This window comes from Oryzias melastigma, linkage group LG15 (assembly GCF_002922805.2).
Source record: "Oryzias melastigma strain HK-1 linkage group LG15, ASM292280v2, whole genome shotgun sequence".
Lineage (NCBI taxonomy): Eukaryota > Metazoa > Chordata > Actinopteri > Beloniformes > Adrianichthyidae > Oryzias > Oryzias melastigma.
The window spans coordinates 21287816-21301576 of record NC_050526.1 but is presented as its reverse complement, the minus strand read 5'-3'; the positions used below and the strand labels follow the sequence as shown (position 1 = coordinate 21301576).

Sequence of the window (13761 nt, the reverse complement as noted above, 5' to 3'; positions counted from 1 at the left end):
GATGATCATTATTTTGGGGCTGTTGAGGGTTTATCATTCATTTTTACAATGGTTGGGGATCTTTTCATGTCTTCAATGTTAAACAACGATAGCAATCAGTGACAAAATAAGTTGCTTTGTTTGGCTCATTTAGGATAAGAATCACAATATGATGATGATATTTTTGTGGAAGTATTTGCCAAAAGATAATTCATATTTTTGTCAAAATATTTGAACAAGGTAAAGTCTTCTCTTTTATATAGTGTCAACACTGTCTCCCCTTCTGGTCACAGTACTGACTGCACTACATCTCCCAACAACCCCTGCGCACACTCCCCAGATGCTGCTCAGCTGACACTCATTGACAATCACCCACATGATACTTAAGCACTGCACAGAGCCTCACTCACAGCGAAGTATTGTTTGTACCACTATGTCTGCATTACTGAGCAGTTCTATCTGGACCTGACATTCTGTTTACCTGAGCCTTCTTCTCCTCTGATTTCCTGCTGCCTGCCCTGACCGTCACCTCCCCTCTAGTATCTTCTTTGATGCTCCCATGCTTGTTTTTGACTTCTGCCTGTGAACTTTTAACTGTGCTTGGATCATGTCTTCCTGCCTGAAGTAATAAACTTGCTGCACGTGGAACCAGCTGTCAGTCCGTTTGTGAGACATAGGGATACAAATTCTAGCAGGTGATAAAAAATGTTAGCAGAGAACACGGTTTCTACCAGTCAATATCAATTCTAGCAGGGACACAAATTCTAGTAGGTGATACAAATTCTAGAAGAGTACACAAAGTCTAGCAGGGGATACAAAGTCTATTATGGGATGCAAAGTTTAGCAGGAGACACGATTTCTAGCAGGGGGTACAAATTCTAGAAGAGGACACAAAGTCTGGTATAGGACACAAAGTCTAACAAAGGGAAAAAAGTCTAGCATAGAACACAAAGTCTAACAGGAGACACAAAAATCTAGCAGGGACACTAAGTCTTATAGGACGCAAAGTCTAATATAGGACACAAAGTCTAGCATAGGACTCAAAGTCTAATATAGGACACAAAGTCTAATATAGGACTCAAAGTCTAATATAGGACACAAAGTCTAATATAGGACTCAAAGTCTAATTTAGGACACAAAGTCTAGCTTAGGACTCAAAGTCTAATATAGGACAGAAAGTCTAGCATAGGACTCAAAGTCTAATATAGGACACAAAGTCTAGCTTAGGACTCAAAGTCTAATATAGGACACAAAGTCTAGCTTAGGACTCAAAGTCTAATATAGGACGCAAAGTCTAGCATAGGACACAAAGTCTTGCATAGGACTCAAAGTCTAATATAGGACACGAAGTCTAGCATAGGACATGAAGTCTAGCACAGGACTCAAAGTCTAATATAGGACACAAAGTCTAGCAAAGGGAAAAAAGTCTAGCATAGGACACGAAGTCTAGCATAGGACACAAAGTCTAGTAAAGGGAAAAAAGTCTAGCAGGTGATTCAAATTCTAGCAAGGGACACAAAAATAAAGCAGGGACACTAAGTCTTGCATAGGACTCAAAGTCTAATATAGGACGCAAAGTCTAGCATATGACTCAAAGTCTAATGTAGGACACAAAGTCTAGCATATGACTCAAAGTCTAATATAGGACACAAAGTCTAGCAGGGACTTAAAGTCTTATATAGGACGCAAAGTCTGACATAGGACAGAAAGTCTAGCAGGGACACAAAGTCTATAGCCTAGGATTCAAAGTCTAATAAGGGACACAAAGTCTAGCAGGTAATTCTAATTCTAGCAGGGGAAACAAAGTCTGACATAGGACATGAAGTCTTGCAGGATCACAAAGTCTAGCATAGGGCATTAAGTCTAACATGGACACAAAGTCTAACACGGGGTGCCCATTTCTAGTCCTTGAGAGCCACCACCCTACCTGTTTTCCAGCTCTCCTTGCATTGCTGCTGATTACCTGGACAAGGTGTGTTCATTCAATCAGAATGTGAAGACATCTGCCTGAGCTTATCAGCAGCTGGCAGGGCTTGGAGACCTAGAAAACAGGCACGATGGTAGCTCTCGAGGACCAGGAACAGGCAGACCTACTCCAGGTGATTCAAATTTTAGCAGGGGACACAAACTCTATAGCAGGTTACACAATTTCTTGCAGAGGACACAAAGTCTGGCAGTTATGACTACCTTCTTATTCATATAGACACACATTTTAGCAGGAAAATCATGCAGGCAACATGAATTCAAGCAGGAGACAAATTATTGCAGGGATACAAATTCTAGAAAGGATAACTTGGCATCACACATGTTCTGATTTGGGCCAAATTGTGAAAAAAAATGATGAATGGAAAAGATAAACCTCAGAAAGTGATTCTAGACCAATTATTGTAATGGTTTCTGGAACATCAGTGCAGAAATTGTCTTGGATGTGGTTGATCAGTTTATCTGGAGATGTGCATGCACAGACAGAACAAAAAGATCCAAAGAGATTCCTCACAGAAGATGCAGGCCAGGCGTGTGGATGAAGCTCTCCTTTGGGATTTCAGAGAATTCCGACTTGACGAAGGATCTGAGGACCACATACAAGAAAAACAAAATACACACTTTAATGCAGAATTCCATGCAGAGATGATCCAAACTGATGGAGCTGCTCCACACCTGGAAAACAACGACAGAATGTGACTTACAGTGACATGACATCGGGAGGGAAGCTGCGCGGGATCGATCCTGCGCCCTCGCACAGCGCGTTATCTTTGGTACATGTGCACGATAGGGGACAGCGGGGCTGCCTGGCTCTCTTGCTGTCCACTAAGACTAACACCGACGCCGCCACAAGTACGCCGAGCCACTGCGATCGTTTGGCTGCAATCCCCATCCTCGCGACCTGCGCCTCGAGCAGCCCTGCTCATGAACCGGGGTCTCCGCTGCGCTGCTGCGGCTGCTGCTGCTGCTGCTGCTTCCTGGAGGCCGAGCGACGCGCTGTGTCTCCGGGTGATCACACCCCGGTCTGTGTGATCTATGACGACGAGGAAAACAAGTCAGATGTCTGCGGTGGTGTCCGAGGATGCCAGCTGGCAGTGGAACAGCGACGGTGTGCGGGCAGGTGGGGATCCCAGCGGGAGCAGACGGAGCATCTCCATCTAAAAAAAATAATAAAAAATCAAAACCACGCCTATGGTTTCAGCACACGCTCCGTGTCAGTCTCCAGGAGGATTCCGCCCCTCTGGATGCGGGGATTTTGCAATGTTTGGTGAATCAGCTGGAGGAAACGCGGGGCTGACATGAGGCGGCGGATTGCGGGTCCCTTCCTGTGCGCAAACGCACGCGCGCCGTCGGTGCGTGAAAGGCGTGGAGATCTCACATGAAAGCGAGAATAGAACCGCATCACGCTCTCGTTACGCATAATCTGGAGCCCGTGTTTCCATGTTTGACTCGGTTTCCATGGCGACAGCAGGATGCAGACTCTGATGGAGGGATGTGGGGAAGCCCCCCTGTCATCTAGACATCTGTTCCTCTGCTTTAAAACAGCAACCTCACAATTCGGATCTGTCATGTCAGGAATGAGCTTCATTTGATTCCATCTGGTACTATAAGGTCCATGCAGCCTTCTTTATTAACAATTTACTACAATAACCTAAATTAGTCAATTTAGCACACAAGTGTCACCGGGTGATTATTTCTGACCCTCTCATTTTATTTTATTGTTATTAATTGCCCGATGTTGTCTTGAGCTTATTTCTAACTTGTATAATTTTGACATAATATATTTTTATGGAGAATAAAATATTAAGTTATTTAAGGTTTAAGTTGATTTATTCTGGATATTCCTTCCTTTTTATTATTCATATTTGTGTTAAAAGATTTACAGATTTAAAGTTTTAAAAATTGGCATTCTGATATAGCTTTTTGGACTATTTTGGCATTTACTAAGATTTTATAGGCCCTTTTTTCAGTTTTTTAAAGGTATTTTGAAGTTAGGCTACTATTTACATGCTAGCTGTTTCGGCTAATTTAGGCTTTTTTTCAGTTTTTTAGGCTTTTTTGAAGATTAGCTAAGTTTTGGCTAAACAACTTTTTTTAGGCTAATTTGGCATAGCTAATATTTTTAGCTGGTTATCAGCTTCAGCGTTTTCAGCTATCAGCTTCTGCATTTTTAGCTATCAATTTCAGAATCTTCAGTTATCAGCACTAGCATCTTTAGAGGGGAAATTCAGATTACAGCATTTACATTAGCATTATTGCAGGTAAGGTTTTATATCTAGTTCATAAATATGTTTAAAAAGTATGTTTTTAAAGTTTTAAAATTTTAGTTTTAGTGTTTTGCTAGCCTAAATAGTTTTCTTTTTAGTTTTTTAGGCTAATTTGGCATTTAGCTAATATTTTAGCTGGCAATCAGCTTCAGCGTTTTCAGCTATTAGCTTCAGGGTTTTCGGCTACTAGCTTCAGGGTTTTCGGCTACTAGCTTCAGCATTTTTAGCTATCAATTTCATCATCTTCAACTATCAGCATAGCATCCTCAGCGACCAAATTCAGCTTACAGCATTCACACTAGCATTATTGAAGGTAATGCTTTATATCTAGTTCATAATTATGTTAAAAAGTTATGTTTTTAAAGTTTTGAATTTTAGTTTCAGTGTTTTGCTAACCTAAGTTTTTTTCTCTCCATTTTTAAGGCTAATTCGGCATTTAGCTAATATTTTAGCTGGCAATCAGCTTCAGCGTTTTCAGCTATTAGCTTCAGGGTTTTCGGCTACTAGCTTCAGCATTTTTAGCTATCAATTTCATCATCTTCAACTATCTGCATTAGCATCCTCAGCGACCAAATTCAGCTTACAGCATTCACACTAGCATTATTGCAGGTTCCATATATCTAGATAATAATTATCTTAAAAAGTTACAGTCTTAAACGTTCAAAAATCTAGTTTATGAGTTTTCTGTAAATGTTTATCCTGTTTATCACAAGGTGTGTTTTTGATTTTGGCTCCTTGTGCGATTGAGTTTGACACCTCTGGTTTAGAGGGAATCACATCTCTTGTTTCTGTGTTTTTGTGAAGGATAAAAGCTTTTTCTGTCACTTCTGAGGGGAAAGTAACAGAAGGGAATAAATGTATTTATTTCAGAAGTTTCTGAGAAACCACATGGAGAACACTAGACGTTCTTGTTGCGTTTCTCGATGATGGATCGTCTCCACACTTCATAAATGTCACCATTCATCACCAGCGTACAACAGTGTCCAGTAATGCTTACAGTGGGGGCAGTGTCTCCCTTTCTTTTAGGAATTTGAATGTGAGAGTGATGCATGACTTGTATTTTGAACTCTGACATCACTAGGATGCTTTTTTTTTAAATTTATCTTAAATGTAATGTTTTTAAGAAAACCTTGAGTGCAGGTGGTTGATAATAACCTGTTGATCCATTTCCTCCATTTTTTTTTAATCTTATAGGGCTTACTTGTTTTCATCCATGTGTGAGCAGAGTTGTGCAAGTTCTCTGCCTCTTTTTTATTGGTACATTCCATTTTGATGGTTGCAATTCTTTTACAACCCACTATTTTTTTCCTGATTTTGAAATATGAAACTAGCTTCACTGAAGTGCAACAGAAATGCCTTTCATGTGAATTACTTCCAGTTTGAGTTCATTCAGAACAGCTGGAAACGATTCCAACCTGTTTTAGTTGTTAATTATCCTTTTAAATTGGATTACCTCACTTTTTATTTTATGTAAACAGGGTTGGCAGGGAGCTTTAGGGAAGTTTACATCATCTAAGACAGTTCAGGAAATAATCTCTAACGTCGCTATCATAACAAAATGGAAGAGTTTGGGAACAACAGGAAGTCCGCCACCAAGTGGTAGGTCATGTAAACTGACGGATTGGGTAAAAAAAGTGTAAAAAAGTTGGCGACTTTCTGAACAGTCAGTTTCTGCAGAGATCCAAACTTCACGTGACCTTCAGATTAGCCCAAGTACTAAAGTAAGCAAGTATTTGTGCAAATTTCAGTTAGTTTTATTTAAAAAAAGGCAAATTCATTTGCAACAAACATCAAATACAAGATTGTAAAAAAACAACTAAAGATATTAATGTGCTAACATGGTAAACAAAAGACAATTTTAACCTTTTTTATTAATAAACCAAACATTTCCTTAGTACTTTAATGTTTATTGTAGGCAGTTTTAACTGAAGTTAACAAATTAGCATGACTTCCTTTGCTGAAACAACAGACACTTAATGCTTCTGTTTGGATTAAGGAACATGTTTGTGGACATTAACCCTCAAAGAGAAATAGTTTAAATTTTCCTATCAAAAAAATTAAATTTCTCTAAAACATTTCACAATAAACTGTCCTTTTCTTCAACAAAACACAAACTCCTCAACTCTACATTTTATTAACCTGTTGAACATCAACAACCCCGAGACCAGGAACGGGCTCCAGGTTCGCCTCACTCCAGACACATTTCCAAATGGTTCAGGAGTTCTTGGTGCTGACTGGCTGCGTACTTAGCCTGGCAGCTGGGACACTCCAGGAAGCTTTCATTTAGCGCATCGCTGTGGGCAGACGATGGCAGGCTGTCTGTGGACGAGTGGGAAGGTGGCTGCACGTCTTCACACAAGCTGGGATCCTGACAAAAGAAATGGTTGAAAAGTTGCTATTAGGCTTCTCGCTGTAGAAGCTTGACCCTTTTTTAAAATAAAACATTAAAACTGCAATAGTTCAGGTTTTTATTTCGTGTTGTATTTGTAAAATAAAATATTTTCCTAATTACTCAACAAAAATTAGGACTATTTCACCTTGAATGCATTAAATAAATATATGATTGACACAAAAAATAAATTGACAGGTCGGCTTAAATGAGCATACTTTGTTTTTTAAAGGATCACCTTTAATCTAACAATGGAAAGGCAGCTCTTCTATCAACTAATCGCTACATTTGAATGATTATTCATCTTTTTTTTTAAGCCCAAAGTCATCCATCTACTGTTTTTGCTAAATATGAATGAATGAAGACCTGCACACACCACAAACATATGTTAAGTCCCACCTGCTGTTGTTAGAATGAAAGTTTTTGGCTATATTAAAGACCCACTCTGATGAAAATAGTTTTTTTTTGTGTTTTTAACATATCATTGGGCTATTTTTTTCCACATATTCACAGAAAATTAAGCTCAAAATTGCATTTCTGAGTATCTGAGTCAAAAATATGCGCAGAAAACAAAACTTTTTTTTAAAATTTGGATTAAAAATGACATAATCATAATTAAAAGACTACTAGGGAAGCTTTGAATATAGATGAAAAGATAATCGGAGTGGGTCTTTAAGCTTAAACCAGTTTTAGATCACTTTGGATGCTTAGAAGGAAGCTCCACTTCTTTAGCTGAGTCTTATCTCAGACTGTATTTCTGCTGACCTTTATCTCCTCAGTCCCATGGCGTCTAGCTTTTGGCAAAATCTTCAGAAGTCTGACCATCTGTTTTCTCAAATATGAGCAGTCGTGTTTCTCATCCTCAAGATCTTGTGAAGCAATCTTAATCTGGGATTTGAATAAAAATAATAAAAGAAGCTGTCAAAATACACAAGTTTTTCTATTCAATGAAGTGAAAGTGAGGGTTTTAGTACCTGTCTCATCAGGTCTGCAATCATCTTCTGGTCTTCATGGTGGCGATTTAGCATGAACCTCTGAAACAGATTTGCCTAACGAGAGAGATTTTTCCACCTTTACTTCAATATTGTTTCTTTGTTTCATTCAAAACAGTGAATGAAATCTACCTGCAACTCAAAGTTTGCTGACTTTCGTCGCTCGGTTCTCAGCAGCACTTGCAGATCTTCAGTTTCTTCTGTCGGCGGTTGTTTTTCCTCGTGACAGCTGTTTGGACTGGCTCTTTCGACGTGCAGCTGATGCATGATCTCCTGCAGCTCCCGCTCCTTCTCGCTGCACCTGCACATCGTCTTTTATTGACTTTTTTTGACTAACTAAGCTTTTTTTTTTTTTTTTTAGCAGACGTACCAGCTTTGAGCGATAAGCAGGTTCTGATGGGTCATTTCAACCTGATCCTGACACGTTTTAAGGTCTTCAGTGACTCTTTGCAGAACTCTCTCAAAATGTTCTTGCATTTGGGTTAATTTTCCTGCTGCCACAAAGGAAGGAGACGATGGAAGTTAAAGTAAATTAAAAGATTCACATCATCACAACTTTCTACATTTGAGGAGAATCTCCAAAAATGCTAAATATGGACTCTTTCTCCAACAGAGGAAAGCTCTATGGTGAGATCTTGACATCTTAAAAAACCTCTTTGCGACCGCTTGTTGCCCCTGTGGTGAATGTCCACTGCTCATTGTTGCTTTGACTCACCATTTGAATGCTCCTCATTGTGCTGCTGCAAGCGGGCCTGATTGGCTTCATTCAGATGCTTCTCCAGCCATAACATTTTGGCCAGAATCGCCTTCACATAGGCCTCTCTCTGCTGGTCATAATCCAGCCATTGCTTGTTCTTTTCCAATGCCTGAGGGGATTTGATCAAAGAATGAGAAGCACATAGACAAAGACTGAGAGGCCTGAGCCAAAGGAACGGCTGGGAAGCAAAGTCACTCAGCAAGTCGTGACAGAATGGAAAGAAGAAACACATACATTTAATAACGGATTCCAAACACTCACATCTTTAAGTTGTTTTTCAAGGTCTGACCCAGCTTTATAGGTCGTGGAAGCCTCTTCATCTGCTGCATGGTCCTTAAATACAAAACATTAAAATGCAATTAAAGGTACACATTTCTGCATAAGTTGTTGCTACATAAAGTTTGGAAATTTTGAAACAAAACATTTGAGTTTTAACACCGCAAAAAAATATATATTTATCTTGATTTAATGAGTACTTGAAATGTTTTTGTCTTCAAAATGTACTTTCACTTGCAATGACAAAAACAACCACATGGGGGCAGACTAAATTCACAAACATGACAAATATGTGTTATAATTCCTGTGGCTTCCTGCTGTTTGGGCTGTGATTTATTGCATCTGCTGCTATTTTATGGTAAAATTAACCCAAAGAAGATAAAAACACAAACTTGTGACGTTCTAACATGTTGCAAAAATGAAAAGTGAGCAGTAAAACGGGTCAGGTTTATGTTTTTGGAGACAAACTTCCAACAAGCCACAATGTAAAGTGCAAAAAGGATTAAGCAAACCATCAATTTATATTTAAATGAAGTTGAGTTTGCAAAAACTCTCAACTCTCATAAGATCTCTACCTGCTTCCTTGAAGCTTTGTGCTCAAGATCTTGACCCCTATCTAAGATGGTCTCAAGGTTCTTCTTGATCTCTTCATTCTCTTTGCTGCAACTCAATGTGATGCCGTCTCTCATCGTGTTCACATCAGCCGTCAAATTCTCTTCTCTTGTAACGACCTGCCGATGATTCTCAAGCGTCATGGCCTCAAGAGACAGAAGTCTCTGCTAGAAAACACACAGAAGAAGATATTTTCAACAGATTTTCAACAGATTTGGTGACTCCAGTGTAATAATACATGTTAAAACTCTGAGTACCTCCACAAGTCTGTTGAACTCTGCATGATGAAGTGACAGCTCAGCCAGAGTCTTCTTCAGGACGACGTTCTCCTTCCTCAAGACTCGCATGGTTGCGTGAAGCTCACAGTTCAACTGTTTTTTCAGTGAACGCCTGTATTTAGAAGCTGCCATCTTGGTCAACTGAGAAAAGAGCGTGGAGATCTCAAATATAAAAAATAAACTGGTTTGATCCTAAATAAATGCACGCATTTCTTTTCAGATAATAACAAAGACAGTTTAGAATATATATATATATATTAAAAAAAAAGATTCCACAAAGGGGAGATTGTTACCATAGCTCTATTAAAAACAACAGATAATAAAATAATAAAGATATTAATAATAATGATAATAAACGTCTATTTGATTCAAACATAATAAAAAAACAGAGTTTTGTGATTGTTAAGACAACCTTTCACACAATTTTACACTTTTAATAACATTATTTATTTATCTGTGATTTAAAGCTTCAACGTAACCATTTAATTGTTATTTATCTTACCTTCTAAAGCTTTTTTCTTTTTATCCGGGCCTTTTTTTTCTTGAAAATAATTCAGAAATAAGATATTGTTGCCAACCAGGGATGTTTGCGGTCAAGAATCCACTTTTAAAACAAAAAATCAATAAATAAAGCTAGTGCTTTTCACCAAAAACCCGGTTGCCTTGGAGCTAAATGCTACTTTATTATCCAGAAACAGATAGTTAGCTAGCTAGCGGTTAGCTTGTCTTTATTGACAAAGTAAATGACGCGCGAAATCAATTTATAAAAGTTAAGTTTATTACATTTTTTTTTATTTTTAAAATTATGAATTTTTAAATTTTAACCTAAAAATGTAAAACAAAATGTGTGTTTACAACAAAATTATAAAGTTTTAATATAATTTTCTTTGGTGCTAAAACCAGTTTGTCCACTTGAGGGCGCCAAAAACAAGCTTTGACCGAGATGACCTGTTTCTATGCTGTCAAAACACATCTGGATCATGAGGATGAAGCAGAAGGAAAAGGTACAAATTAAGCGCAGTTAGACCGTGAGCTCTGGATCTCTGTCATCAGGTGGAATGATTCACAGATAAGGCTGTCTTAAACACTCTTCCTCTTCACATTTCTGTTCTGCTTTGAGGTGTTTGGACCCGGCCGAGAGGATTCAATGACTGAAGTTGGGATTTTATAGCAATATGTTGCAGGTTGTAGTACAGTCTGCAAATGGGATTCCCAAAAAGAAACTAGGAAACCCAGATCCTATAACTACGGTTGTGTTTAGAGGTAAGACGTTCATCATTTTGTACCTTTATTTTCTTTTTTAGGTATCGTTTTATTTACTGCCAGTATGACTTTTCATTTAATATCTATAGTTTTCCACTGAAACTTTTTGGGTAAGTTTATGTTTTGGCAGCAATTCACAAAGTAAAAAGTACAATTTTATAAGTATAAGTTTCACAGGAGAAGAATTTGAGAGTAAAAAGCTTCTACAATAAAACTCGATTTTAGTGGCTTAATTTTGGTTAGACAAATATGTCACTTTACCAAATGGTTATTTATAATTCACCCTCGAAAACAGCAACAGAGATTATACTTTTTTTTGTCTAAATGACTCTTAAAAACAGCAGAATTTTCAGTTGTTGCCTTAAATGTTTCAGCATCTTGGAATTTGGTTTTGTCTTCAAAGTAAAGTAAATATTGTCTATTAATTTACAACAGTGTTTTGTGATTTTCAATATTCAAAAATAGTGATACATTATCATAAACTTACAAAGGTTCAAAAAGTATAATATTCTTTCAAAACCAATAAAATATTTCTGAAAGGATCATCTGGACTTAGTTTGTAATTTAAAGTATGTTTACTTCTAGAGGTCTTATTATTTATTTCACAAATATGAACATTATAGTGATTTATGCATGTGTCTGCCTTTACAGGGGAAAAGAAAAAGACCAAAACAATCAACAGTGAGCTGAATCCGGTTTGGAATGAGGTGAGTGAGGATTTGCGATGTGTAATTCACTGGGAAATTCATTTTTTTGAATTAGTTATCTTGATGGCTTTTGAGATGACCCGTTTCTTAAACCTCCAGGTCCTTGAATTTGATCTGAACGGCTCTCCTCTGGATGCATCTTCATTTATTGATGTGGTTGTGAAAGACTATGAAACTATTGGAAAACACAAGTAGGTGCACCCAAATTCATTATAACTATATATATATATATATATATATATATATATATATATATTGTTTTTGTGTTTCTCTCTGACTTGTGTTTTGTAAAAACAACAAAAAAAGGTGATTTATTTATTTATTGTTGGTTAAATCTCTGTGGGATACATAAACCAGAACTTATTAGTTCACTTTTGATTTTAGAAGTGTTCTTTTTAAATGTGAAAAAGTCTATTGCAGTTATTTAAAGAAAACAAGGAGTAATTACAGATTTTCTTTCCATTCCACAAAGCAGTGTAACGGGATGAAACTTGTCCTGCACTGTTTATTACAATCATGTCAAGACTTGCTTTAAAAAGAGAAAATGCATCCAAGGAAACTAGCACAGCTGCTGCAGGACGGAGGCCAAAATGTGTTCATTTCAGAACAAAACTATCACAAATAATCTTTTAAAAAAAGTATTTACCTTAATATATTTGGACCAAGGCGTTATTAACGTGTGTCTGCAAGGACTCTGCTGATGAGAACTTTTTGGTGTCATTGCAGGTTTATTGGCTCCACCAAAATCCTATTGGGAGACTTGTCCAGTGGAAATGTGGCGTCCCTCCCATTCAAAAATACGCCTTTAATTAATGAGAAACTACAGACAATTGGGGTAAATCCATTTGCAGACTGAAGACAATTTCAAGACTATTTAACTTAGTTAATTCTACTGCACAGTTTTCACTTTTAATTCAAAGTAACATGAGATTCTCAATTGACAATTTAATTTGCAATTTGATCACACAATTTAAACAGTTAAAATGCAGTTTAGGCTTGCAATTTGAAAATGCATTTTGCAATTTATATTTCAATATTTAAAAAAATAAACAATGCAATCTGACTTTTAAAAAACGAAAATGATGAAAAATAAATTCAGTTGCATTTTAAATAGTCATTTTCAAATAAAAATGCATTTTTGGAATATACTAAACAATGTTAAAAATGATATATTGGCTTTAAAATCATTTTAAATTAACTTAAAATCGGTTGCATTTTAATTTATGTTTTTGTGTCATGATTTTTATAACCCAAAATTCAAACTCTCGTTAGAGCAGGGCCCCCTTCCAAAACGTGGAGATCTTGAGGACAAAAAAATCATAAAACAGAGAAGAATTGCATATTACTTTGAATTATGAGCAAAAAAAAAATCCAAACTACTTCATCAATTTTACAAATTCATTTTTCATGATTTTCCAGGCAACAATTTCTCTGCTTATTGGGTATGAGAAACCCTCCAGCACTGATGATCAAACAGACAACATGTCTGATGGTGGTAGGAAGACGTTTCTGTCGTTTTTCAATTTGGGTCAAGTTTAGGTTTTTGTAAATTAAAAATACATATTTTATTTACAGAGCAGATGGAGAACGGTGAAGACGACGATGGGGTCTACGGATCTCAGGGTGGAAGTCCAACAGTCCCCACTTCACCAAGCCTTCTTCCCCTCTCCAGTAAAAGGCCACTTTGGCTCAACCGAAAGAGGAACAAACCTCCTGCCAGTGAGCCCCAGGACTTCCAGGTATTGTTTGAGTTTGATTACTTTTCCTGAATTACCACTTATGTCCATTTAGGAAGGAATTTGGCTGGTTAGCTGCACAACTGACACAATTCAAGTTGGCCAAAGATTGTAGAGCGCATTACCATTAAAGAATTGTTCATAAGAGCTTTTTTATTTATAGAAACATATTTATTATTAGTTATTGTGTATTTTCTCTGTCAATGTTCAGCTGTTTTTCCTTCCCCTTTTTTGTGTTTGTCCAGATTCGTGTTCGAGTAATCGAGGGTCGACATCTGCCTTGCATAAACATTAACCCAGTAGTAAGAATACGTTTTGATGGACAGACTCACAGAACAAATATCAGAGGAGGAAGCAACCCCTTTTTTGATGAGGTGAATCAATACGTCTGTTCACAACTAGAACTGTTGATAAACTCAAGCCTTTATAATACACTTGTAAATAAGACAAACATTTGTAGAATGGGTTCATCATTACAGTCTGCCACTTCAGTATGGAAGTTTTTTTAAGTCACAGTTAAAA

At 37.3% G+C, this 13761-nt stretch overlaps 3 protein-coding genes across 9 annotated transcripts in view; 1 reads left to right on the top strand and 2 right to left on the bottom strand.

The window, feature by feature from the left end:
- LOC112161595 (leucine-rich glioma-inactivated protein 1) overlaps window positions 1-13761 on the bottom strand; it is a 23500-nt gene that overhangs the window by 5363 nt on the left and 4376 nt on the right. Inside the window, exons 2-3 of the mRNA XM_024296840.2 lie at window positions 2667-2995; window positions 2477-2548 (exon numbers count right to left, since the gene is read on the bottom strand). Coding sequence (XP_024152608.1) covers window positions 2477-2548; window positions 2667-2854 — 260 coding nt within the window. The 5' untranslated portion in view covers window positions 2855-2995. The remainder of the gene's footprint in view (window positions 1-2476; window positions 2549-2666; window positions 2996-13761) is intronic.
- On the bottom strand, window positions 6347-10175 carry LOC112161508 (centrosomal protein of 55 kDa). 5 transcript variants are annotated; one of them, XM_024296678.2, is made up of 10 exons: window positions 10036-10175; window positions 9513-9674; window positions 9219-9422; window positions 8629-8700; window positions 8326-8476; window positions 7981-8104; window positions 7743-7911; window positions 7593-7667; window positions 7384-7506; window positions 6347-6597 (listed from the first exon to the last, which is right to left on the bottom strand). In XM_024296678.2, the coding sequence occupies exons 2-10, from the start codon at window positions 9663-9665 to the stop codon at window positions 6418-6420; spliced, it is 1251 nt and encodes a 416-aa protein (XP_024152446.1). In that variant the 5' UTR covers window positions 9666-9674; window positions 10036-10175; the 3' UTR covers window positions 6347-6417. The 5 variants fall into 5 exon arrangements, with proteins under 5 accessions (XP_024152446.1, XP_024152448.1, XP_024152449.1 ...); XM_024296680.2 differs by having other exon boundaries at window positions 7390-7506; XM_024296681.2 differs by having other exon boundaries at window positions 7743-7905.
- The window catches only part of LOC112161506 (myoferlin), a 25073-nt gene continuing 21543 nt past the window's right edge, over window positions 10232-13761 (top strand). Inside the window, exons 1-9 of one of the 3 annotated variants that reach the window (XM_036215623.1) lie at window positions 10232-10302; window positions 10437-10537; window positions 10654-10796; window positions 11448-11503; window positions 11603-11694; window positions 12230-12338; window positions 12923-12998; window positions 13079-13242; window positions 13485-13613. In XM_036215623.1, the coding sequence (XP_036071516.1) occupies window positions 10709-10796; window positions 11448-11503; window positions 11603-11694; window positions 12230-12338; window positions 12923-12998; window positions 13079-13242; window positions 13485-13613 (714 nt within the window). In that variant the 5' untranslated portion in view covers window positions 10232-10302; window positions 10437-10537; window positions 10654-10708. Of the gene's footprint in view, window positions 10303-10389; window positions 10538-10653; window positions 10797-11447; window positions 11504-11602; window positions 11695-12229; window positions 12339-12922; window positions 12999-13078; window positions 13243-13484; window positions 13614-13761 lie in introns of those variants that run through there. The other 2 variants (XM_024296670.2, XM_036215624.1) reach the window with 2 other exon arrangements.

Excerpts from the sequence above, each read along its gene's own strand:
- LOC112161508 (XM_024296678.2), bottom strand. The coding sequence starts at position 9,665 with ATGGCAGCTTCTAAATACAGGCGTTCACTGAAAAAACAGTTGAACTGT. Across the intron at positions 8,701-9,218 it reads ACAAAGCTTCAAGGAAGCAG|GACCATGCAGCAGATGAAGA; the intron begins GTAGAGATCTTA and ends TTTGTATTTAAG. Across the intron at positions 8,477-8,628 it reads TTGAAAAACAACTTAAAGAT|GCATTGGAAAAGAACAAGCA; the intron begins GTGAGTGTTTGG and ends AAATCCCCTCAG.